This window comes from Bubalus kerabau, chromosome 3 (assembly GCF_029407905.1).
Source record: "Bubalus kerabau isolate K-KA32 ecotype Philippines breed swamp buffalo chromosome 3, PCC_UOA_SB_1v2, whole genome shotgun sequence".
Classification (NCBI taxonomy): Eukaryota; Metazoa; Chordata; class Mammalia; order Artiodactyla; family Bovidae; genus Bubalus; species Bubalus kerabau.
In genome coordinates, this window is record NC_073626.1 from 32,838,852 (window position 1) to 32,865,589 (window position 26,738).

General features: G+C 45.7%; 1 protein-coding gene across 1 annotated transcript in view; it reads left to right on the forward strand.

The window, feature by feature from the left end:
- The window catches only part of LOC129645837 (chloride intracellular channel protein 5), a 114,504-nt gene that overhangs the window by 50,966 nt on the left and 36,800 nt on the right, over window positions 1-26,738 (forward strand). The window contains exons 2-4 of the mRNA XM_055571281.1: window positions 10,196-10,305; window positions 14,359-14,484; window positions 24,125-24,231. Coding sequence (XP_055427256.1) covers window positions 10,196-10,305; window positions 14,359-14,484; window positions 24,125-24,231 — 343 coding nt within the window. The remainder of the gene's footprint in view (window positions 1-10,195; window positions 10,306-14,358; window positions 14,485-24,124; window positions 24,232-26,738) is intronic.

Consider the following 26,738-nt stretch of genomic DNA (forward strand, 5'->3'; position numbering starts at 1 on the left):
TGGAGACAATTCTATCTCTATCTCTATCTCTAGCTCTCTCCACACACAAATCCTGTTAGTTCTATTTCTCTGCAGAACCCTGACCAATACACCTGAAATTCTTCATATGACATTGTACAGGCAGCCTTCTGCATAGAGCTTATTCAGCCTTTGTAATCAACTTCAGACAAATGCTGACAATCACGGAAGCCTCAAATGTATACTTATTACCTGTTTAGGAGATCAAACCAGTCAATCCTAAAGGAAATCAACCCTGATTATTTCTTGGAAGGACTGATTCTGAAGCTGAAGCTCCAATACTTTGTCCACCTAATGTGAAGAGATGATTCATTGGAAAAGGCCCTGATGCTGGGAAAGATTGAGGTCAGGAGGAGAAGGGGGCAACAGAGAATGAGATGGTTGGATGTCATCACCAACTCAAGGACATGAGTTTGAGCAAACTCTGAGAGATAGTGAAGGACAGGGAAGCCTGGGGTGCTGAAGTCCATGTGGTCGCAAAGAGTCAGACATGACTTAGTGACTAAACACAGAACAACAATTGAATGAAAAATGCCCTGAGTGACCCCAGTGAGTTAAGCCTTATGTGACTGCTGAGAAAAAGAATGTTGTTTCTTTAAGGGTAGAACTTACCTTCTTCAAGTGGACCACAAATCACCAAATCTTATCTCTATTCATGAGGGGCTGGCCAACCAAACGATTGGAACGACAGATCATTTGGTATTAAAAAGATGATCATACTAAGGCATATCATCTGACTTATATGAAGAAAGTGGGCAGATCCAAATACTATATAGAAAGTAAATACTATAAAGAAAAGTTCTTTCTCTTCCATTTGATATGAATCATTTTAGTGCTATATAGATGAATTGTTTTATATCAAAAGAAAGTCCTCTTCTTGTTGTCTTGTCTTTGTCAACATTCTTTCCTGTAAGAGAATAACTAGCCTAGAGATAAGTTAGGAATCAAGAATTATATCCCTTGGAGTTCCCTGGTTGCCTAGTGGCAGGCTTTTACTGCTGTGGCCTGGGTTCAATTCCTGGTCAAAGAACTGAGATCTTGCAAGTCGCATGGCACAGCAAAAAAAATTATGTCCTTGATTCTGCCATGGGCCCAGGCTGTGCAACCAAGGGCAAGACATCTAGCCTTTCTGGGCCTATTTCCTTACAACTAAAAAGAAAGAGCTAGATCATATTGTGTCTGAAGTCAACTCCAACCCCACTGCTGTAGAATTTTTATCTGAAACTTGAAAAGAATGTTTAACCACTTAAGTCCTGAGGGACAGTTTTCATAGGCTAAAGCAACAGAAAGTTGAAATGTGACATTTAATTTCTTTGGAGAAAATTCAGGCTTCTTTCTTGATCTCATTTAGAACTTAATTTTGTGGGATTATTTTTTTTTTAAAGAATAGTTAAATAGCCTAAAAATCTTCCAATTTGAGCTATCAGACATTTAAGCATCTGTTGTAGTCTGGGTCCAATCAGAAGAGAGAAGCCACACAGTGGTTTTAGCGGGAGAAGTGTAACATAAAGCGATAATTAATTATGATACCGGAGTAACCATTACATATAAGGACATTCTATATGGTATACTCTAGAGCTGAAGGAGAATAGCCAAGGGGTGGCAGACTTGGAAGGGGTGCAGATCTGACTGGAGAAGGTGTGGTCAGGCCCGCAGAAAGCATAGAAGTTCATTCTTCTGGCGAGGCCAGAGCTGTTTTGGAATTGCTAGCCAAGCAATGGGCCACCCTCCTGAGTTCAAAGTGGATGATCGGCACTGGGAGCCTAGGTGAGCAGAAGGATCCAGGGGCTGGTGGGTACAGGGGACCTTCAGGCCACATAGGGCTTGCAGAGAAAGTAGCAGATCTGTGAGGCCACCTAGACCACAGGCAGGCTGTATGCAGGCGACATGGGGGCTTTCACTTCTGTGTTCAGAGGGCTGCAGAAAGGTTATCAGCAGGTGAGGCTGCAGGGGCCAGAGGGATCCCTTCCTGGCTTGAGGCTGGAGACCTGACCCCGCAGCCCACACCAGAGGCATCAGGAGAGCCCCTTCTTTCTGCAGGGGCCCTCCCATGCTCTCTCCCGGGAAACCCTACCTCCACGCTCACTTTAGAAATGCTGAAAGGAATTCCCACTGTTCACCCAACATTTATTGAAGGATGCCTTTGGAGCTGGGAAATGATAAATTGATAAGTGACATGACATCTGTCCAGCTTAAATGTCATCTCTCCTCATCCTGCTATTTCTTTTGAGGTCCTCTCTGAATCATTCTTCTCTCTTCTGGACCTTGGTGCCCGCAAATGACTTTTGGGCAATTATCAGCTTCCCTTTATTGTCTGGAGACGAAGCTCTATGTACCTTGGTCTGTTTGTGGAGTGTCTTAGTCCAACAGGTCTCAAATGTTGTTCACCGACTCCTGGGTCCCTTTCAGAGATCCTGGGAAGTCACACCATTTTCAAAGTCATTGTTTCTCCCTCATGTTGCTATTTTGTGGGTAAAATCTGCTGGGGTTTTAGTGCAAATAAAGGAAGTGGTATAGGGTTGTCATACACGAAGAGAAAAAAAAAAAGAGCCGGTCTCATTTATGAATGATTGTGACGAAGCTGTTAAAGTTATCTAATGTAATTAAAATCTCAGCCCGTGAGTACGTATCTTTTAAACATTCTGGTGGATGAAATGGGAAATGCACATTTAGCTCTTTGGCCGCATTGCCAAGCACAGTGATTGTCTCAGGAGAAGTACTTGTGCAAATGAGCTGACCAGTAGCTTCTCTCACAGAACAGTTTTTACATGAAAGACTACCAGCAGACAAACCATGGTTTTTCCAGACATTTCCTGGAAAATGAAGGAAATGAGCTTGTCATTTCAAGACTAACAGCTGGCGGTATCTGTTGCCAATAATAAAAGACAAACTTTGAAGAGAAAATGAGAATATTAGAAAATAGGTATTTGCCTCTAGGAGTTTGACAGCTTCTCCTTGCTTAAATTTTTCTGATGAACTTGGCGGTGATATTACTGAACGAGATATTTTGCTATCATATGAGAAAATGTATGACCATTTGGAAGATTTAAGTCTGTGAAATGTTATTTTCAAAATGATGAATTTGTGATGTGACAAAACCATTCATGAGTAAACGATCCATGCAAAGTGCGAGATAGATGATTTTTTTTTTTCTTTTTAGTCGAATGGAAGAATTTCATTGATAGGGTTTCAAATTCCACCTATCAACTAACTTTTAAGAAACTACCACTTGTTGAGTTTCGGTATGGTATAAAAGAAAAATACTTGCAATTATCTGAAATTATCTGAAAAGGCTATTAAATTACTCCTTCCTTTTCCAACTATGTATCTGGGTAAGGCCAGATTTTTTTCATAGACTCCAAACAAATAGGAAAATACTAAATGCAGAAGCTGACTTCTCCTAAGTCAGTCAAAGATTTTGTAAAACTATAACAATGCCACTCTTCTTACTAAATTTTTTCTAAATATATGGTTTCTTTATATTAAAATATGCTGTTTGTGTTAACATGTAATATATTTGTCATTATTATTATATTTTAATGGATGAGGAAATAAATATGTTTTAGCCTTAATTATAATACAGTAAATATTGATAGCTATAACCCACATGAACGAAAGCTCTTTAGTGTCCTCAACAATCTTAGAAGGAGGCACAAAAGGATTCTGAAACCAAAAGAGCTGGAAAACTGCTGTCTTAAGCTGATAATTTTCCATTAGCTGCTTGATTTTAGAAAATTGCTAAAAGTTATAAGTGCAAAGATTGAGACTTAAGGTCACAGGGTGAATCAGAGGCAGAGGTGGGTCTAGTACCATAATCCTCTGCTATAATGCCTTCAGCAACCCAAGCTTCTTTCTCAGGATGCTCTTTAGAGGGCCAACATCAAAATTTTGAGATACTCAAGTTATAAAAATGGAGCAATATCATCCTGCCCTCAACATGCATGCTTTCTAACAGGCACTCAGTTTTAGGTACCTGGGCTTGTTGCTGCTGAAGGCAATGTGAATAAAACATTAGCCAAGCTTACCATATAGCGTGAGAGACTATGTCATAGCATATAATATGACTTAGTTGGCATACAACATATAATGTAATCATACAACCTATGTAATTGCTTCCTGCCATTACTATTATATGTACTATTACATAGCGTATAATGGTTTATGTTTTTTAAAAATATTTATTTTTATTTGTTTGACTGCACTGGGTCTTGGTTGTGGCACGCTTCTGTCTTCTTTATGGCATGCAGGATCTTTAGTTGTGCAATGTGGGATCTAGTTCCCTGATCAGGGATTGAACCCAGGCCCCCTGCATTAGGCGTGCTGAGTCTTAGCCACTGGGGTACAAAGTTTATGTGTTATTACAGCTTAGATGATGTAGAATGTATTAATAATACAGTATAATATAGCAAAGTATAGTATAGCATATACATGTTCTAGTCAATGAATTTACTGTACCTAGGGAAGAGACAGTACTTTGGGGTCAGAGCTGGCTGGCAGTTGTGTGCACGTGAGGCAGAGATCAGTCCTGGGTGTTCATTGGAAGGACTCATGCTAAAGGTGAAACTCCAATACTCTGGCCACCTCATGCGAAGAGTTGACTCATTGGAAAAGACTCTGATGCGGGGAGGGATTGGGGGCAGGAGGAGAAGGGGACGACAGAGGATGAGATGGCTGGATCGTATCACCGACTCGATGGACATGAGTTTGTATGAACTCCGGGAGTTGGTGATGGACAGGGAGGCCTGGAGTGCTGCGATTCATGGGGTCTCAAAGAGTCGGACACGACTGAGTGACTGAACTGAACTGAACTGAGGCCCATGGAAAAGTGGGATGATGAACTTGGGGGGTTTGCCACCCACTGTACACCATTCTCCTTTGACCCCACTGTTGGCATTCGTTTCCTAGTGCTGCCAAAGTAAATGACCATAAACTGGGCGGCTTATAACAACAGAAATGTGTTCTCTCACAGTTCTGGAGGCTGGCAGTTTGCAATCAAGTTGGCAGCAGAGCCATGCTGTCTCTGAAATCTCTAGAGAAGACCCCGCCCTAATCTCCTCCAGCTTCTGGGGTCTGCTGACCATCCTTGGTGTCCTTCGTTTGCTGATACATCAATCCAATCTCTGCCTCCATCTCAATACAACATTTTTGTCTGTGCCCAAATGTTTAGGGCCCACTTGAATCCAACATGACCTCATTTTGACTCGATTTTATCTGTAAAATTTTGCTTCCAAATAAGGTCACACTCACAGGTTCTGCATGGACGTGCATTTGGGAGGGGATGTTATTCAACCCAGTTCACCATGTCTCTGACTACCCCAGCCCCCATTGCTCAGAGCCTCTTTGGACCACAGTCCATCTGGATTTTTCCTCATACTTCCCAGGGCCTGGGATCCCCCTGAGTCCCCCCAAGTTCTTGGTTGATGTTTCAAGTGGCTGCCACAAGCATACCACATTTAACCCATGAGTTTATCAAATGGTTTATATGGGGCACAGGACTGGTTAGTTGGGAAGGAGGAAAAGAGGAAAATGAACAACTCAATACCAAAAAAATAATAACCCAATTAAAATATGGGCTAAGGACTTGAATAGATGTTTCTCCAAAGAAGACATACAAACATCCAACAAAAAACAATTCTTAATATCAGTAATTACGAGAGGAATGCAAATCAAAACCACAATGAGATCTCACCTCAGGATAGCTATTCTAGAAAAAACAAATGACAAGTCTTGGCCAGGATGAAATTAGCACCCTCACACACTGTTGGTGAAAATACTAAGTGGAGCAGTGACTATGGAAAACAGTGTCGTGATTCCTCAAAAAAATAAAAAATAGAACTACCATATGACCCAGTAATCCGGCTTCTGGGGAGTCAGCTAAAATAACTGAAATCAGAATCTGAAAGATATTAGCACTCCTGTGTTCATTATGACTGTGTATGTCCTAAGTTGCATCAGTTGTGTCCAACTATTTGTGACCCTATGGATAGTCCACCAGGCTCCTCTGTCCATGGGATTCTCCAGGCAAGAATACTGGAGTGGGTTGCCATACCCTCCTCCAGGGGATCTTCCTGACCTAAGAATCAAACCCATGTCTCATATCTTTTGCATTGGCGGGGGGTTCTTTACCACTAGCACTACCTGGGAAGCCCTGTGTTCATTATAGCACTATTTAAATAGCCGAGATATGAAAACAGCCTAAATGTTCATTGATAGATGAATGGATAAAAAAAACTGATGTATACACACATGGAATATTGCTGCTGCTAAGTCATTTCAGTCATGTCCAACTCTGTGCGACCCCATAGATGGCAGCCCACCAGGCTCCCCTGTCCCTGGGATTCTCCAGGCAAGAACACTGGAGTGGGTTGCCATTTCCTTCTCTAGTGCATGAAAGTGAAAAGTGAAAGTGAAGTAGCTCAGTTGTGTCCAACTCTGTGCGACCCCATGGACTGTAGCCCACCAGGCTCCTCCATCCATGGGATTTTCCAGGCATGGAATATTATGCAGCCTTAAAAAAGAAGGGAATTCTAAAATGTGTAACAACATGGATGAATCTCAAGGACCTTACGGTGAATGAATTAAACTTATCACAGAAAGACAAATACTGCATGATGATTATATGAAGTAACTAAAATAGCGACTGAACTGAACTGAAAAATAGCAAAAGTCATAATATCGAAAAGTGGAAAGGTGGTTGCCAGGGGCAAGGAGAGGGGAAAGCGGGGAGTTCCTAATAACAGAAATACAGTTTAATTTGAGCAAAGTGAGTAAGCACTGGAGAGCCGCTTATAACACTGGATAGTCGACAGTACTGCCTTGCACACTGAAACATGTCTTAAGAGGGTAGATCTCATGTTAAGTGTTCCCAGCACAAGAAAAGGGAAGGGAAGGGACGGTGAAGCTGAAAGAGAGATGCAGAGACAGTAAGACAGACCCTTTGTGTCTTGTTTCTCTTGGTCTTTTGGCAATTTTTGTTTACTACATCTAGAATCCTAACAAGACAATAGTGGACATGGGGGGAACGGTGACTGCCACCAGCCTCTACAGCCCGCAGAGCTGTGGTATATGGACTGCAGTCTGGGATGTATCCAGACATCCCCAGTGTGCTCACCTCCTGCTCCATGACTTTGGGTGACCGTGCTACCTGTCTGGGCTGGGTCCTCAGGATGGAGTCTGCACATGGCAGTTAAGAGCTCTAGGTCTGGAACCAGATTGCCTGGGTCCATCCCAGGGGCTCTCAGGCCAGTGATGTCCCCTCTCTGTAATTTCCCCTCAGCTCCCACGTCTGTAAAAGGATGACACCATCTCACTACACAGGTTTCACATGAGGAATAAATGCATTAATAATGTTATGTAAAGCAGGAGTTGCTTGGCAGTCTAGTGGTTAAGACTCTGTGCTTCCAATCCAGGGGCTTCAGGTTCAATCCCTGGTTGGGGAGCTAATCCCACATGCCAGGTGATGTGACCAAAAATACATAAATAAAAATAAAAGATTTGAATTGAACAGACAGCTTGCTATTCATGATAATGCAATTAAATGAAAAGCAATATATGGAAAGCACTTAGAACAATGCCTGACAATATAGATATTCATTGGTATTATTAACATTATTATATGAATTTTGGGTCCAGCTAATAAGAATTCCAATATTTCTGTAGTTCCTACTTTGAGTCTCTTATGAGTATCCCCACTCCCACCCCCACCACCAGAGGTAAAAACAGATAAGAGTGTGTGGCTTTTGTTTTTGAATTCTCGGCTTGTCACTTACATCATAACCGACCCAGGGGAAAAATTCCTTTGTCAGGATGTATTAAGGGACCAAGAACCTGTCAAAAGGGTGCTTCTTGAGAAAGATACTTTCAGGAACTGATGTCATCAACTCAAGTTTTGCACCAGTCATTATTAAATCCATGGTTGCCTGTCTGAGTGTGGCTTTATCGGTAACGTTAGCCCTGTGGTCAGGGTGGCGCCTGCCCTATGCCCTCCACCTTTCTGATTTTCTATAACCAAGCCCGTGGTGTCTGAAACACTCAGAGTGGATCTATTTCCAGCACCAAGGAAAGTGAGAACTGAATAAGGATGGAGTTCCAGGTAGAGTTAAGAGAAAGGTGAAATAACTGTAATTTCATAGCAATTACCAACAAGCAACACCCGCAAAGGCACCAGTTTTCCATTATAAACCTGAACCTCTGCTGGGAGTGATGGGCCAGCTAGAAATAAGCACACACTGAGGCTCTCCTGTATGAAAGAAGACATCCGCACCACTCCCCACCCCAACCCCACAGCAAACAAAGCTGCAGGGGAAAAATAATGTGCTGAGCTTGGAGGGCAGTTTTTTCTCCTTCTCTTTCAAAAAAAGAAAGAAAGAAAAGAAGTCTTAGTAAGCCCCCATTCCAGGATGTTGGTTGGATTGTTGTCAGCTTTTCAAGCCAGGCTTTGGGCCTTTCCTCCAGGGATCCTCCTTGTGAGCGGAGCCTGGTCCTGATGAGGCCACAGTTGCCAGGGTAGCCAAGGACAAACTAGAGTGAGTGGGTGGGACTTCCCTGGCGGTCAAGAAGTTAAGACTGAGCTTCCACTGCAGGAGGCACAGGTTCGATCCCTGGTCAGGTAACTAAGATCCCACATGCCTTGAGGCCAATACAAAGAAAGACATCTGCCCCCCTCCCAAAAAAAAACAAACACCCTAAAACAACAACAACAAAAACTGGAGTGAATGGGTTATTTGTCCCTCCAAGTACCATTTTGGGGCCAGTAAACCAGGCTCCTTTGTCCATGGACATCTCCAGGCAAGAATACTGGATCGTCTCAACCCAGGGATTGAACCCAGGTCTCCTGCATTGCAGGTGGATTTTTTACCATCTGAGCCACCAGGGAAGCCCCAAACAGAGTGAGTAGGTGATTTCTCCCTCCAGGTACCATTTTGGAGCCAATAAACCACTCAGTGGAAATAAATCGCACAGAAATCAGTTCTCCAACCTTTTTCTTCCTGTGTTTGCTGAAAATACACTCTATAAAATTCACATCTCTGCAGCCCACTCAGAGGTAAAAGTGGACTTGCTTTTCAGAGAAAAAAAATTCTGTTTTGAGGAGGGTGGTGAGAAGGGGAAAGTTGGGGAGCAGGAGTGTGCAGGTCCTCAATAATGCTGTCTGCTGTGACTATCTGTGTGTAGCTGTCTCATCCCCTGGTCCACACCAAGGAGGGTCCTAAGCTCCTGAGTAAATGCTGTTTTGAATCCCCTGTGTACAGTGCTTTGCACATGATCAATATGTATTCACTGTTCAAAAGAATAATTTAACAAATGAATAGGTTATTGACACAAGGTCAAGTCGTAGAACTAAGTGGGACATTGATTAAAGTCTTGAGCCTGCAAATTAGGTAGAAAGAGGTCAAAATCTGAGGATCTGTACTCATGACATCCTCACGAAGTGAGGACTAAAGGGTAGAGGATAAATGATAGAGGAACATACTTGGGTGAGGTTATTAATATAACCGAAGGAAAGCATTTCAGATGGTTAGAACTGTCCTCAGAATGGACTGGTTTGAGCGATATAAATTGCTGGTGAGTGGAGCTCTTCAAGCATAGACGAGATGATTACTCAGGAGTATAGAAGTTGGACCAACATTCTTGGTGTCAGATTATGTGATGTTAAGGGGTTTCCTGGTGGCTCAGATGGTAAAGAATCTGCCTGCAATGTGGGAGACCCGGGTTTGATCCCTGGATCGAGACGATCCTCCAGAGAAGGGAATGGCAACCCACTGCAGTATTCTTGCCTGGAGAATCCCATGGACAGAGCAGCCTGGCAGGCTACAGTCCACGGGGTCTCAAAGAGTCAGACACGACTGAGCAATCAACACTTGCACAACACTTTCCCTGTGATGTTAAAGGTCTCTTTTTACTCCAAGATGCTAGGGTTCAATGGTTTCAGAAAGTTATGGGTCTGCATAATCACCATGCTGGAAACTCACATTCAGTTCCACAGTTTATTGAGCCCTTACTCTGTGCCAGGCGTCACCGTACATTAGGAAGACAATGACAAATATTAAAAGACAGCTTTAAAGGAAGGCTGGAGCATGGACTTAGGTCTCCTCAAACTGGCGTCTAGCTGTTAGACTCCTATATGCCTGCTTGCTAATGTGCACAAGCCGACTCAGGACTCTCGTGCTTTTCTTTTTAGGCTGGAATCGATGGGGAAAGCATTGGCAACTGTCCCTTCTCTCAGCGTCTCTTTATGATCCTCTGGCTGAAAGGAGTTGTGTTCAATGTCACCACGGTGGATCTGAAAAGGTAAAGGATGGTGCATTCGTGAGCAGTAGGTTTCGCTGCAGGAACAGGGGATCATCCATGAAGGAGGGCGAAAACCTTCTCTTGGCTCCTAGCTGCCTCCTGCTCACACCTCTTTGGCCAGACCCCTAGTTAAAAGGGAGGCTGAGAAAACAAGCATCACCCCTGGGACAGAGCAAGTCCCAATTTGCAAGGAAGAAGGAGGGACTGGGCACTGGGTATCATGACTGAGTGTCTGGCACAGAGATGGGCATGGACATCTGAAAATCCAGAGTGAGCCATTCCCATCATACTATTGCCCTCATCCTGGGGGACCCCAGCCAGACTCCAGGTGTGGGAGGTTGAGTTTCCAAGAAGCTGAAATCCAGACCATTTCTCCCACTATGTTCCCATCTTTAGAAGTCCTTAGTGTGAAAGCTCTGGATTAGAGACTGGGATGGAGTGTTACTAGTGTTCTGCTTCTAAAGTGCAGTTTTAATGACTGTTTGAAATTCCGGCATCGTTCACCATCACGAGCCACATGCTTTCCTTCTTGCTTCTCTCCTCTCTCCTCTGCTTCCCCTGTAAATGGGAACTGGCTCAGATGCATTCTCCCGGTGTTCATCTTCCTCCTCCATGAGCTTAGCACACTGCCTGCCACCTTCATGTCAATTATTCTGTACCTAGACCCCTGCTCTCCTCTTGCTGTTTCCACTTGCATTTTCTGTTATCACTTTAAAATATCTGTTTTGAAACTTGTACCTTCATTTTCCCTTTGAGTTGAGTTCCCTCCCCGCCCCCACAAAAAAAACCCTGAATTCCTTTGTTCTTTCATTTTTACAGGCACTGAAGCAGTTCCAGCTTCCTCCTCTTGCGGCGCTCATTGTCCATCAGTAGCCAAGCATCCTCTCTCCGTGCTGTTTCTTACTTCCGAGCTCTCTCGTCTGTTCTCAAAGCCCACACTTGGTCCAAGTCCCACCACTGGTAGTTAAGAGAGACAGTCTCTTTGTTCTTCAAGCTGGTCTCCATCCATCCGGGTTCTCTCTGTCTGTCTCTCCTCATCCTTTATATTATCATAAGGATATTCTTCCTAAAACAATCCTTTAGGATATTTTCCCTAAAATAATCCTTTAACCACGTGGAGAGATGGTGCCCAATTCCCAGGACCAAGCCCATCTCCTGGGAAGCCTCCCCCTCCCACCCCACCACTTTCAGGCACATCTATCCCTCAGCCTCCCCCAGACTCACCCAGCATCTATGGTCCCTGCTGCCCGGCTCCATCAATTTGCATCTCACCAGGTTATGATATCTACAGTCCCAATACTTTACAATTAGCCTTGCTTTCCCATTTTTTCACTCTTTATGTAATTTTTTTTCTTGCTTCTATTCAAGGAAACCTAGACACATTTAAATGGCTTGTTTAAGGTGCCATCTAGAGCTGGAGGGGCTGTCACCGAAAACCCCATCTCCTCGGTTCAGATACCATGCTCTTCAGGACTCATCAGTTATGAAGTTTGTTTTGTCATTCACATGAGACCTTGAATCCCTCAAGGGCAGGTTGAGATCATGTTTAAGTTTCTTTGTATCCATCATAGCAGCTAATTCATTCATTCAGGGGCCCAACTAACCTCTGTCAAATGAATGAACACACACATGCAATGCAGACAGTGTCTGTGAGAGCTGACTTTCATCCAGTTGGGAAGATTGGCTTCCTTTAGTGGAGAAGAGGAGGTCTTTGGAGTATCATTTGTTGAACGTGGACTCGTGTTTGGCTGTGGATCAGCCACCCCAGCATTCCTCAGATCCTTATAAGGCTCTTTCCTTTCTGTTATCACATCTGATCCTGCCAACGCCCTTCAAGTAGGCCAGTCAAGTATCAGGACTCTAGTTTTATAGATAAGGAGACTTTCTTACTGAAAAATAAAAACAAAAACATATATATATATATATATATATATATATATATGAATTAAGGAACTTTTAAAATGCTTGATACAGTGAAGCTTAGCAATTCCCAGCAAAACTAATTTCCTATCCTGGCTCCACCATGAATTGAGTGTCCTTGAACAAGCAGGCTCTCTTTCCGGAGCCTGCTTCCTTACGGGTACGATGGGCATAGCAGTGGTACCCTGTTTCTGTTGTGAGGATCTGGGGAGGCAGGCCATGGACCACTTGCATTCACTCACTGTTGTGCTGGCTGGTAGCAAGAACACCACCCGTGTAGGCTCTTCTTAGCATCATCTTGACCTCCAGTCAGGGAAGGAGGACTGATGTATATTAAATGATCCATAAATTAGACTTGGCAATAGGTAATTAAGTACTAACTATATAGTTTCATAACTGCTGAAGAGAGTCAACAAAGAGATGGGATCTGCCCTGACCAGTGTCCCTGGGCAACATGAGCTGGGCTCCAGCAGCCATAGGCAGTACCTCAGAAGGATGCCAGACTCCAGAGGCCATTGTTCTGCTGAGTCTTAGAAAAAAAAAATCATCCTTAATAATTTCACCAGGGCTTCCCTGGTGGCTCAGATGGTAAAGAATCTGCCTGCAATGCAGGAGACCCAGGTTCAATCCCTAGGTCGGGAAGGTCCCCTGAAGGAGGAAATGGCAACCCACTCCAGTATTCTTGCCTGGAGAATCCCCATGGACTGAGGAGCCTGGTGGGCTACAGTCCATGAAGTCACAAAGAGTCAGACATAACTGAGCGACTAACACTCTCATAATTTCCAGATCTTTAAGCCACAGAGAGGTCATTGCTGAAATATAAAATCAGTATATATTTTTCCCACCCTGCTGGGAACCCAAGCATCATTGCCTTGTGTGTGTGTGTGTGTGTGTGTATGTAGGCTCAGTCATGTCTGACTCTTTGTGATCCCCCTAGACTGTAGCCCTCCAGGCTCCTCTATCCATGGGATTTTCCAGGCAAGAGTTCCAGAGTGGGTTACCATTTCCTACTCCAGGGGATCTTCCCAACTCAGGGATTGAACCAACATCTGTTGAGTCTCCTACATTGGCAGGTGGATTCTTTACCACTGAGCCACCTGGGAAGCCCATCACTGCCTTAGGTGAGCTCAAATGAGCCACCAGGGAAGCCCTTAAAACACAGGAAGAGAAGGTAAAGAATGGCCTTCCATTGTCTGAAAGGAGGAACACATATGAAGTAAACACAGGGACTAAGGAAATTAGATTTTAGAAGTGCTTTCAGTGTCAGTTGTCTGAGGAGTTCCAAGTGCCCCAGAAGGCAGCTGGAGAGTGTGTATGTTTGGGCACGGACGCGGGAGGGACCCCTTAATTGAAATTCCTGTCTTCCCCTCCCAGGCTGATTACGCCAGGAATGTGTTTCATTGCAGACTCCTCTTCCCCCTTGTTTACTCTCTTGGTTCCTCTCTCTACTGTTTCCGCCCACGCCTGCCTCCCACAAGGAGTGTGCATTCTCAGAGAGAGGGTTTGGGGTGACTCTGATGTCCCAGCCCTGCCCCGGGAAGCTTCCGCCATGATGTCTACTCCTCCCTCTGTGCTCTGCATAGTCTACTCCCTCCGCAGGTCCTCCATCCGTCTGCTGGCCCTTCTTCCCCCTCTTTGCTCCATCCCGCTCCCGCCTTCTGACTTGAATAAGAACCCATGTCAAACACGTCACTTCCTTCCTCCCATGCATACCTTGAAGAACATAGAAGATCATTCTTAGTGGAAAAGCATGCCTGAATTCGTGAATATTCAAAGTTCGGGATTCTGCCTAATACATTTTTGTTAAGGGAATAAGTGAAGGGCCTTTTGAAAGCAAACCCCAACTTCTGCCCTGGGTATTGGACTCTTGGCTCTAGCTTAAATAGTCACCTGTGATCAGGCTCTGCTTTTTTCACAGTCCATCTTGTCTTGCTCCTATTACTGAATTCCACTGGCCAGATTTCCTATATCACACCACATTCATCCAGAACGTCCACCCTTCTGTGCCCTATGTCCCATTCCAAGTCTGTTTTTGCTAATGGGCATATAATGAATGATCCATCCCAGGTCTCCATGTCCATGAAGCGCCCTGGTGTAAGCTACCTCCTGAACCTTGCTCTCTCCTCTCCACAGAAAGCCAGCTGACCTGCACAACCTTGCCCCTGGTACTCATCCACCCTTCCTGACGTTCAACGGGGATGTGAAGACAGATGTCAATAAGATCGAGGAGTTCCTGGAGGAGACTTTGACCCCTGAAAAGTAATGCGCTGCTTCTTTCTGGAGCTAATGACGGGGAGGGTACTTCTCTAGAACCTGGGAGTAGATTTCCAAAAACGCTCAGAGCTCAGGACCCTCTTTGCAAAGAGAGAGTCTTGTACGGCCCTCCTCACCCCCAAAGGGCTGCTCGTCTCCAGCCTGCTCCACAAAGCCTAGCCCCCAAAAGCTGATGCCCCCTAAACACGTCCTCTCTCCCGGCCCCTCTGCCTGAGTAGGGGAAGAGGCTCCTTCATGGCAGAACAAGAGCTGAAAGAAGTGAAAAGTCAGCCAGGAGACAGGTAATCCCATGACTTAAAACCACACCAACGTATGAATAAGATCCACAAATCTGACCCCGTCTGGTCGGAACCCATAATTAAATATGAAAAAAAAAAAAAGGACTGAAAGCAGTTTGACTTCTGGAAACGAGGTCAGGAAGGGGAGAGACCAGAGCGCTGTGGGTTCTTGTTCTGTAGATAAGTTGCTCCTAACAGGAAAGAGGAGAGAAGAGCCCTGAAATCCTAAAAGCTGCTGGAAACAAGATGTGTGTGCATTGTACCTAGATTGAAATCAGAGATTCAAACAATCACCTTTAGAAAAAAGAAAAACTAGAGCAATAATATTATTAATACATACAGAGGAAGACGTGCAGAAACTTAATCCTGCAGGCTTGTCCCTGAAAAGCTTTAAGCGAAGGTGTTGTAGAGTCTGTTTTCAGGTTCTTTTGGGATGGGGGAATATAGGGATAGCAGAGGATGGAAGCTCCTAGAAATCCTAGGAGGAGCCAATTGGTGACATTCCAGGTAAGACAGACTAGAGGGCTGGGCTCAGGCAGTGACAGTGAGATGGGAGCAGAGAGGCAGTAAGGATTTTAGAACATACTTAGTAGGTGAAATTCTGGCCTGGAGAACTCCATGGACTGTACAGTCCATGGGGTTACACAGAGTTGGACATGATTGAGCGACTTTCCTTTTAGTAGGTGAAATAAGTGGACTGACAAGAAAGATGACCATCTTGCATTGATTTTAAAATGTTACTTTTTACAGATATAGCCCTCACTTGAAACTGAAACATTCTCTCAGTTGTGTCCCACTCTTTGTGACCCCATGGACTGTAGCCCGCCAGGCTCCTCGGTCCATGGGATTCTCCAGGCAAGAACACTGGAGTGGGTAGCCATGCCCTCCTCCAGGGGATTTTCCAGACCCAGGGAGTGGACCTGGGTCTCCTGCACTGTGGTCAGATTCTTTACCATCTGAGCCACCAGGGAAGCCTGTATCACACTATTCCAGGTGAGACTAGAACCAGCAATCCCTGGCTCAGAAGGCCAGTGCCTTATCCATGAGGCCACTGGGGTTGTTATAGCCCTCACTTGCTGTGCCCTAGAAGGTAGGGCTGTCAGGATCCTAATTTTACAGCTGGAGAAGCTGAGGCTTGGAGAGGTTAAGTTACATGCCCAAGGTCACACATCTATCAAATCACTGTTAAATTTTAACTCCTCATTGTGATCTCATTAAGCCTCGACCATTTGCACATCCTTCTAAAAGGGTTTTCTTTGTCATCCACATTGAGGGTCTCCACTAGCGACTCAGATGGTAAAGAATCTGCCTGCAATGCAGGAGACCTGGGTTCAATCCCTGGGTCAGGAAGATCCCCTGGAGAAGGAAATGGCAACCTACTCAGTATTCTTGCCTGGAGAATCCCATGGAGAGAGGAGCCTGGCAGGCTACAGTCCGTGATATCGCAAAGAGTTGGACATGACTGAGTGGCTTAACACTTTCAACCATTGTGATCTAATTAAGCCTCAACCATTTGTACATTCTTCCTGAAAGTGTATTCTTGGTTATCCCTGTTAGGACAGTTTATTTCCATACTGAGCATGGAAAGCTGCCTCAAGTCCAAATGTCTTGAAAAAGAAATGGATTGATGAAATCAGCCCGTCAGCCCCACCTGGAACACCCAGCTTAGCCATGCACATCTCTGAATGCGACACCAGCCAGCCACTGTGCTGAAAGGACCCCCAAAGGGCTCAGGCTCCATCTTCCATCCCTTGGGACTTAACCTCATGGCTGGCGCTGGTTTGAAATGCAACAACGGAAAATAAATGCTGTTTTTGATAACTACGTAGAGTTTTGATTTTTCCCGGGAGACCCAGAAGGGAATGTCAACCATGAAGTTAGATTTTCACTTCTAGAAGTAACACCTGCTCATAGGAGTGCCTGCTTCCGTCAAGGCCGGTAGAGAATGGGGAATTGGAACAGTTCGGAGGATGGATAGCCAGCCCAGTGGAAGGAAGTATGTGGGGCTGGGCTGAGTCTGGAGGGTGAGGTCCACTCCTGGCTCTGCCAGGCATGCCCTGTGACCCCTCCCTCTCAGTGTCCATTCTCTCCCCTGGGAAAGGATGACCCTCACGCCCATCTTAGCCAGGCTCCCTCCACCCCCATCCAGCAGTGCCTTTGGGGGGCTCTCCAGTCTACATCCCTAACAGGACTAAGGGGGCCCATGAGACCCCCCGAGAATCATATGCCTGTGTGTACAGGCAGATTCTTCTAGAGGAGGGCCATCATCAGATTCATCACCATATCAGCTACTGGGAATTTTCCATGGTCCAAATCGGGCTAAGCAGGGCAGGAAATAGATGCTGCCTCCTCCCCTCCCTCTCCACCTGTCCTGAGCTCTGCTTCATCTGGTCCAGGTGCCCCTGGACTGCAGTGTATGGAGGAGCTTTTTACTAAGTCCATTCCTAACATATCAGAGACCCTATAATCCACCAAGCCCAGGCAGCAGAACCTCAAAACTGTTAAAATGCACAACTCCAGAAGGCTACCAAGGTGGGGTCCTAGGGATAAAATCATCAACCATTGCAGAGCCCTCCGGAGTGTTCCTTAGGTACCTTTGAGTGGGTCAGACTGGGGCAGGTGCCTTAATTACTTCCCAGAAATGTTAGCAAGCCGGTCGTTCAGCCTCACAAGGAGAGACCGGCTCTTGGGCCCGCAGCAAGTCACCCGCCTCGGCTGCCTTCCCACTGCCTCTAACTGGGAGGTCGGCTGGGCGGCCCGTGTCCCGAGGCCCTGGAGGAGGGCAGGCTGGCCTTCTGGTTCTCTAGGGGGCAGCAAACCCCCCTTTTCTGTTCCGCAAATGCCGGTCGGCATGTGTTTCTCATCACACCACTGTTTGTTAAAGCTGCCAGAGAGCCAAGAACTTGTGGGAGCCTTTTTCCCCTTAGTTTTATGTTTTAAAGGAAAAAAAAAAACAAACCCACATACAAACACTCCAACAATCTTTTTAAAAGATTACATTTGGCCCCACAAAGCATTTGGTGTCAAAATGAGGAATCCAGGAGGTCTCAAGTAGTTTCTAAATGAGACTCGCTTCCATCCCCCTGGTTAGACTGACCCAGTTAATGCTCCACAGGGAAGCACCGGGATTATAGTTGATGTGCTGGCCTTTGCCATTCATCCTGGTGGAATGGCCCGAGTTAACAAGATCCTTAAGGGAGAGTCAGGACGCCAGACTCCGGCCACCCTTCTACCCAGAGCTTGTTGTATGACCCTGGGCAAGCCTCGCCCCCTCTCAGACCTTCCCCATTCCTTCATCTCTGAAGATGCCTTTCAGCAGAAGTTCTGTGATTCCATGAGTTTTTCAAAGCACTTTCCCGGACCTAGTTGTTGTTTGAAATAAACAGAGATAAAAATTCAGGAGCGTGAACTAGTGGGCTAGTTACATGTCTTGTCATTTAGTCAGTCAGCTGTCATGCAAGTTTTAACAGGGCTCAGAGCCAAAGTGGAACACACTTGGAGTTCATTCTTTTAAGACATGTCTACGGATATTTCACAGTAGTAATAATCACGAAGGTTCTTGTTGGTTCTCTGGGATGTGGAGCAGCGGCCTCAGTACCAAGGGTGGGATGGCACAGTGGTTGAAAGTACAGTACGTTTCCTACATACGAGTGAGTGGCTTTCTGAGAGTGCTGTGCACAAGTCCAATTTGTTTGTAAGTCGGACAAAGTTAGCCTAGGAATGAAACTGATACAATTGGCAATATAGTACTGTACTGTAGAAGGTACATAATGCTTTATACACAAATAATGCATAAAAACCAAATACAAAATAGTAAAACATCTTTATTCTTACAATACAGGACCTTGAAAAGTGCAGTAGTACGATACAACAGCTGGCCCTTGCTAGCAGGACCAGCTATACCACTGCTGCTTTTATGCTTACTTCCAGACATTCTGGGCTTTAAATACAGATACTCTCCTTTGTATACTGCTGTAGAGTAAAGTGCACAAAAGCACAGCCACTTATAGAGGGCGCATGCACATGACCATTTGTGCCAGACACGTGAACTGATTTCAGTTCAGTCACTCAGTCGTGTCCGACTCTTTGCAACCCCATGGACTGCAGCATGCCAGGCCTTCCTGTCCATCACCAACTCCCGGAGTTCACTCAAACTCATGTCCATTGAGTCGGTGATGCCATCCAGCCATCTCATCCTCTGTTGTCCCCTTCTCCTCCTGCCTTCAATCTTTCCCAGCATCAGGGTCCTTTCAAATGAGTCAGCGCTTTGCATCAGGTGGCCAAAGTATTGGATTTTCAGCTTCAACATCAGTCCTTCCAATGAACACCCAGGACTGATCTCCTTTAGAATGGACTGGTTGGATCTCCTTGCAGTCCAAGGGACTCTCAATTCTCCAACACCACAGTTCAAAAGCACCAATTCTTTGGTGCTCAGCTTTCTTTATAGTCCAACTCTCACATCCATACATGACCACTGGAAAAACCATAGCCTTGACTAGATGGACCTTTGTTGGCAAAGTAATGTCTTTGCTTTTCAATATGCTGGCTAAGTTGGCCATAACTTGCCTTCCAAGGAGTAAGCGTCTTTTAATTTCATGGCTGTGAACTAACTTACATGATTGGATGTGTGAACACAGTTTTGCATCTTTGAAAGTTTGCAACTGGCAGATTTGTATGTAGGGGGCTTACTGTATGGACTTTGAAGTCAGGGAGAGAAGGGACATCCTTCCACTTTTCAGCTCATTAGGAAATGCAAGGTCAACACTCAGGCTGCCAGGAGAGGCCCTGGAATCAGCAGAGGTCACCCCATGAGGATGAGATGACTGCCTTCTCTTTTTCTCCAGTGTATCCCCAATGGCAGGGACAGGGCCTACCCCCAGGCCTGACTGCATGTTGGTTTAGTTACATGCTGTTCTTTTGTTCGGGCGCGTGGTGGCCTATGGTGAGTCAGTGAGACGTCCATTGGAACTCTTAGCCAATCAGAGCATTTCTATCTGCGATCATATCTTTTCTTTTGCCACTATTTATATAAAAAAAAAAATTGTTTTGATGAGTGGCCAACTGTTTCGCTTCCCAGAATGAAGCTTAAGTGTGTATCGAAAATGCATGCATTGGAAATAAGAGATCTTAGAAACAGAGTGGAGAGAAATTTCCATGAGTGAGGTTGCCCAACCTTTCTGGAAAAAATACTGGAGTGGGCTGCCATTTCCCTCTCCAGGGAATTCTTCCTGACCCAGGGATTGAACCTGAGTCTCCTGCATTGGCAGGTGGATTCTGTACCAGCTGAGCCACCAGGGGAGCCAAAAGCAGCCATTGACAATATATACATAAATGGATGTGGCTGTATTTTATCTGTGAATGCTGAAATTGGAACTTCTTATTATTTTCACACATCACAAAATAATATCCTTCTTTTGATTTTTCAAAAGTATATAAAGTATTTTTAGCTTCTGGGAGCCACATAAACAAATGTTGGGCTGGATTTGGCCCACAGGCCATAGTTGGCTCACCTCTGAGTTAGAGAAATTGCCCATCTCTTTGACTGTCACCAGATCACATCATAATCTTATTTCAAAGATGTTTCTATAGATAAAGCACTATTTGTTAGCCTTTTAGAGAAACAAAAGGTACCCTGGAACCCACTCATCTGCATATTTAAGATACAGTGTAAATATTGAGCTAAAATAAAAGCACTTAACATCCTGAACAGTAGTTGCCCCAAGTCTAGTTACCAAAATCTGTGAGGTTAATATTTGAAGACACATTTCCTACCAGGACAATCTTCAAGGGGGACATTATGCTATAAAGTCACATCTCAATGACTCATACTGTTTAGAACACAGGCTGGAACTAGCATAGTCTCCCTGGACACATGGTCCTCTGTCACCCAACCTGGGTTTGGTACCGCCCACTCATGTTAAAGCTGAAACTCCAGTAGTTTGGCCACCTCATGCGAAGAGTTGACTCATTGGAAAAGACTCTGATGCTGGGAGGGATTGAGGGCAGGAGGAGAAGGGGACGACAGAGGATGAGATGGCTGAATGGCATCCCTGACTCGATGGACGTGAGTCTGAGTGAACTCCGGGAGTTGGTGATGGACAGGGAGGCCTGGCGTGCTGCGATTCATGGGGTCGCAAAGAGTCGGATATGACTGAGCAACTGAACTGAACTGACTCGTGTTTGGCCCACACTGATCATGAAGAAATGGTTGGATAAGTGGAAGTCTGATCAAATGACGGCAGAAAAAACAACAACAGCAACAACAAACCCAAATATAAAATGCATTATTTAGTTCCTTCTGTTTTTATTATTTATAAAGCAAAAACAAGGAGTACTTTATATGTATTGATAGTAATTTAAGTCATTCAGTTTTAAGAGCACGTCTGATTCTATGTGGGAAAGCCAAAATAGGAACACATCAGATCAGATCAGATCAGTCGCTCAGTCATGTCCGACTCTTTGCAACCCCATGAATCGCAGCACGCCAGGCCTCCCTGTCCATCACCAACTCCCGGAGTTCACTCAGACTCACGTCCATCGAGTCAGGGATGCCATCCAGCCATCTCATCCTCTGTCGTCCCCTTCTCCTCCTGCCCCCAATCCCTCCCAGCATCAAAGTCTTTTCCAATGAGTCAACTCCTCGCATGAGGTGGCCAAAGTACTGGAGTTTCAGCTTTAGCATCATTCCTTCCAAAGAAATCCCAGGGCTGATCTCCTTCAGAATGGACTGGTTGTATCTCCTTGCAGTCCAAGGGACTCTCAAGAGTCTTCTCCAACACCACACTTCAAAAGCATCAATTCTTTGGTGCTCAGCCTTCTTCACAGTCCAACTCTCACATCCATACATAACCACAGGAAAAACCATAGCCTTGACTAGATGAACCTTTGTTGGCAAAGTAATGTCTCTGCTTTTGAATATGCTATCTAGGTTGGTCATAACTTTCCTTCCAAGGAGTAAGCGTCTTTTAATTTCATGGCTGCAGTCACCATCTGCAGTGATTTTGGAGCCCAGAAAAAGAAAGTCAGCCACTGTTTCCACTGTTTCCCCATCTATTTCCCATGAAGTGGTGGGACCGGATGCCATGATCTTCGTTTTCTGAATGTTGAGCTTTAAGCCAACTTTTTCACTCTCCACTTTCCCTTTCATCAAGAGGCTTTTGAGTTCCTCTTCACTTTCTGCCATAAGGGTGGTGTCATCTGCATAGCTGAGGTTATTGATATTTCTCCTGGCAATCTTGATTTCAGTTTGTGTTTCTTCCAGTCCAGCATTTCTCATGATGTACTCTGCATAAAAGTTAAATAAGCAGGGTGACAATATACAGCCTTGATGTACTCCTTTTCCTATTTGGAACCAGTCTGTTGTTCCATGTCCAGTTCTAACTGTTGCTTCCTGACCTGCATACAGATTTCTCAAGAGGCAGATCAGGTGGTCTGGTATTCCCATCTCTTTCAGAATTTTCCACAGTTTCTTGTGATCCACACAGTCAAAGGCTTTGGCATAGTGAATAAAGCAGAAATAGATGTTTTTCTGAAACTCTCTTGCTTTTTCTATGATCCAGTGGATGTTGGCAATTTGATCTCTGGTTCCTCTGCCTTTTCTAAAACCAGTTTTCGCTCATCTTGGAAGGTTACCTAGCATCTTGTAGGGACTATCGCTTTGTGTCCGCAGTCAGAGCAGATGAATTGGTAATTCGCAGTGTATTCGGGGAGATATGTGTGCAGAACATGCGCAGAGCGCCCCCTGGTGGCTGACGGCAGTTCCTTCATGGTGCCCAGCCCAGCTCCCGGGAGTGTTTGGTGGCTTGGAGGGTAAACAGCAGAATGGAGGAGAGGCCACAGGACGTGGAACTTGAGAGCTGAGCTTCCAAAGTGAAACCGCCTGGTTGGATTCTTGCCTCTGACGCCTGGTCTCCTGAGCTTAGACAAATTGCTTAGCTTCTCTGCACCTTTTTGTCTCTTGTGGGAAAGAAAGCTAATGACAATAACAGTGGAATTGTGAGGAATAAATGATGAATCGGGCAAGGCTTTAGGATAGTGCCTGGCACAGAGTGGACACTCAGTACAAGTAAGCTTTTACTGATATCAGAGAAGAGATGTGAGGAAGTGAGAGGATCGCTGCTCCAGCGCCCAGAAACCAGGCTCTCATGGCCCCTCCACTATTTATTATCCATGATAATAAATAATGACCCCAAATGGCCTAAATAATAAATGACTTCAAATGGTCATTTAACTTCTCTGGTCTCCAATTGCTTCCCTGTAAAATTAGATGATAATGCCTCATATCTGCCCAAGGGCAGAGGGCTGGACCCAGTGACTTTTGGAAGACTCGTCCAATGGCAGTATCCGAAATTAAACAGCCACTCAACATGGTCCAGGAGTAGGTGGTCCTAGCTAATGGGTCAGTGAAGGAACAAAAAAAAAGAAAGAAAGAAAGAAAGAAAAACAAATACTTGTTAAAGGTATTTTGCTTCAAGTTATTTAAAACATTAAGCCAAAAAAAAAAAAAAAAAAGGATTTTGCATTTTAAACATAAAGTAGCCAAACAGCTGGCAATCCACTCTTCACCCGAAGATCATAAAGGTCCACGTACTTAGTGATGATGCTGGTCAAGCAATTGCCCCTGCCCCCGCTTCCATCCACTCTTGACTGGCTATTCATGTAAAATGTTCATGAAATAATATCTTTTGCAAATTAGAATGGCTTGTTTTGATGGCACCAATGGGGTCAAAGCCATGGATTCCTCTACAAACAAGTTTGCCTTCTTTGGTCTCACATGCCCCCTCCTCCCACCCCAACTTTGTGTGTCTGCTTTTTCTTTATGACGACACCAATCATTGGATTTAGCGACCGCACTAAATCAGTACTATCTCGCCGTGAGACTCGTAACTAATTACATCTGCAAAGACTCTATTTCCAAATAACGTCACATTCTGAGGTCCCAGGTGGACACGGATTGTAGAGATAACACTCAACACATTACAGGCTCCAAACAGCAAGTAAGCAAGATCACTGAGTATGCTTAAATATTTCCCATGTGCTTCTCCTCTTTCTTGTCCCTAAAAGGCCACCCTCCCTACGGGCCTCTTCACGTACCTCTAATGACTGCCTTGCCCATGGGATAAAATCCAGCCCCCTCACTGGCACTATCATTGAACTAGGGATACAAGTGCCCACCCTCCCTACAGATCCTGTTGGGGATCTGTTGGGGATCCTGTTGGGGAAACCTCAAAAGACTTATAGATCCTGCTGGAGACAAGAATGTTGTTCATCACGAGGTGACTGAAAGAGGCTCTCCCTTAAAGGACCTCCGAGTTCTCACTCACCTGAGAGCACGTCTTGCCTTGCAGGTACCCCAGACTGGCTGCGAAACATCGGGAATCCAACACTGCAGGCATCGACATCTTCGCCAAGTTCTCCGCCTACATCAAAAACACGAAGCAGCAGAGCAACGCTGGTGAGTGGCCCCCTGCCACCCAGCCCCCACCCCTGGTGCTGTCCCCTGCCCAGGGCGTCTTCAGATACTCACCAGAGTAGCACCTGGAGCCAGTGCATTTATTTGTTCCTCCTGAGGCCCCTTGATGCTGGGGAGAGGGCAATAGACGTTGCTTTCTGGCCAGCGCAGGAAAAGAGGCCGGTGGTCCTTGTTGTGGAATCAGAAGAGGGATGCTGTTGCGTTCCGAGCCTGCCTTAGTGCACATCATGATACACTGCACACAGGGCCCTGCCTTGGCCATGCGTGGCTCGGTCGCTAAGTTGTGTCTGACTCTTTGTGACCCTCTGGACTGTAGCCTGCCAGGCTGCTCTGTCCATGAGATTTCCCAGGCAAGAATACTGGAGTGGGTTGCCATTTCCTCCTCCAAGATATCTTCCTGGCCCAGGGATCAAACTGGCATCTCTTGCATCTCCTGCATTGGTAGGCGGATTCTTTACCTCGGCACTACCTCGGAAGCCTACTGTCCGTTTATCCCCGGTTCATAACCCTGCTCTGTTCACACGAAGTCCTGGTTGGAACAACACATTGCAGCTGCCTTCTGGTCCCTGAAAGACTTCTCAGGGGGTTGACCAGAGGCCATGGTGGGACAGGGCTGTCACCACCAATGTGAATGCTCAAGGCAGAGCCTGGGCCTCTGCACTGCCCACTCCCCCCCCTCCCCCCACCCACCACAACCACTACGGCCAGTGTAGAGAATGCCAGGAGCCTATTCTCAAAGCCTGGCTCATCTTCCTGCTGCTTAGTCACTCAATCATGTCTGACTCTTTGCGATCCCATGGACTGCAGCCCATCAGGCACCTCTGTTCATGGGGATTCTCCAGGCAAGAAGACTGGAGTGGGTTACCATTCCCTCCTCCAGGGGATCTCCCCAAACCAGGGGTCGAACCCAGGTCTCCCGCATTGCAGGTGGATTGTGTACCGTCCAAGCCACCAGCCACCATGGAAGGGCTCATCCTCTACTCGTCCCTTAAATTTGGGCACTGGCCACAGAGCTCAGGCTTGGTGGCCTCCAGTGCCTTCTCAGAGGGTTTGGAGCCCCTCGTTTAAGTTGATAGGATTTACTTATTTATTTTTGGCTGCACTGGATCTTCGTTGCTTTTCAAGGGCTTTCTCTAGTTGTGACCAGCAGGGGATACTCTTTGTTGCAGCTCTCAAGGTTCTCAGAGTGGTGGCTTCTCTTGTGGAGGAGCCTAGGCTCTAAGCACACAGGTTCAGTGGTTGTGGCCCCTGGGTTTAGTTGCTCTGCAGCATGTGGAATCTTCCCAGATCAGGGATCGAATCCATGTCCTCTGCACTGGCAGGTAGATTCTTATCTACTGCGCCAACAGGGAAGTCCTAAGTTGGCAGTGTTTCTATATATATATATATATACAGAGAGAGAGATTTATGGTTGCATCAGGCCTTGCTGTGGCATGTGGGATCTTCGTTGCAGGGCACAGGCTTCTCTCTAGTTGTGGCGTGTGGGTTCAGTATTTGCAACTCTCCTGTTTAGTTGCCCCGAGGCATGTGGGATCTTCGTTCCCCGACCAGGCATCGAACCCTCGTCTGCTGCATTGGAAGGCACATTCTTAACCATTGGACTGCCAGGGAAGTCGCATAAGTTGATAGCATTTTTAGTCCCTCATTTGACCTGGTCCTTTAGCATGAGTTGAAGTGATTTGAATAGCACTGTCCCATTGAGAATGTGTGACCCTTGAAGAACTGTGTTAGTCGCTGGGAGGAGAAGGATGAGGAAGTTTGCTGGCCCTCTGAATAGAAGGATGGAGCCTAGCCCTGAGCCAGGCAGAGCAAGGGTGTCATGAAAACTTTGTGAATGGATGAGTGACTGAATAGTGATTGGTTGAACAGCACTCCTGGCATCTTCATGAATGAGTGAGAAATTGAATATACAACAGGTGATCATACAATGGATCCCAAAACCAGGTGGCCCATTGGCTTGGACCACCTTGGAGCTAAATGCTCCAGGAGCCCCGAGGAGAAAGGCATCTCTTTGGACCAAGGTGACAGGAAAGACAGCCATGCACGAGATGAAAGAGAAGAACTTTTGGCAGGAACCGTTGGTGCAGTGGGAAAGTAAGGGGTTCAGTGACAGCTCCTGCAGCCCTGGGGGTGCCAGGCACAAAACTAGGTTCTAGAAAAAGACGCTAACCCAGTCTTCGAGGCCTGACTCGTGCAGAAGAAAAGGCTTATGTTCACAAAGATAACAAGACAAGAGGTGGGTGATGACTTCATCAAAGGGAGTTTGAAGGGCTGATTAGCTGGCCTGTGAACAGAGAAAAGAGTATCTCCCAAGGGATTCGGAGCAGCAAGGATTCACCTCTGGGTCGTCTGAGAAAGTTTCCTAAGGGATTTCAACCGGGTCATAAGGATTCAGGGGAAGTCATTTGGGAACACAGGGTGGAGGATGTGGGGAGGGTGAGAAGATTCCAGTGACAGAGACCCCCTGGAATCCAGAGACCTCCAACTCC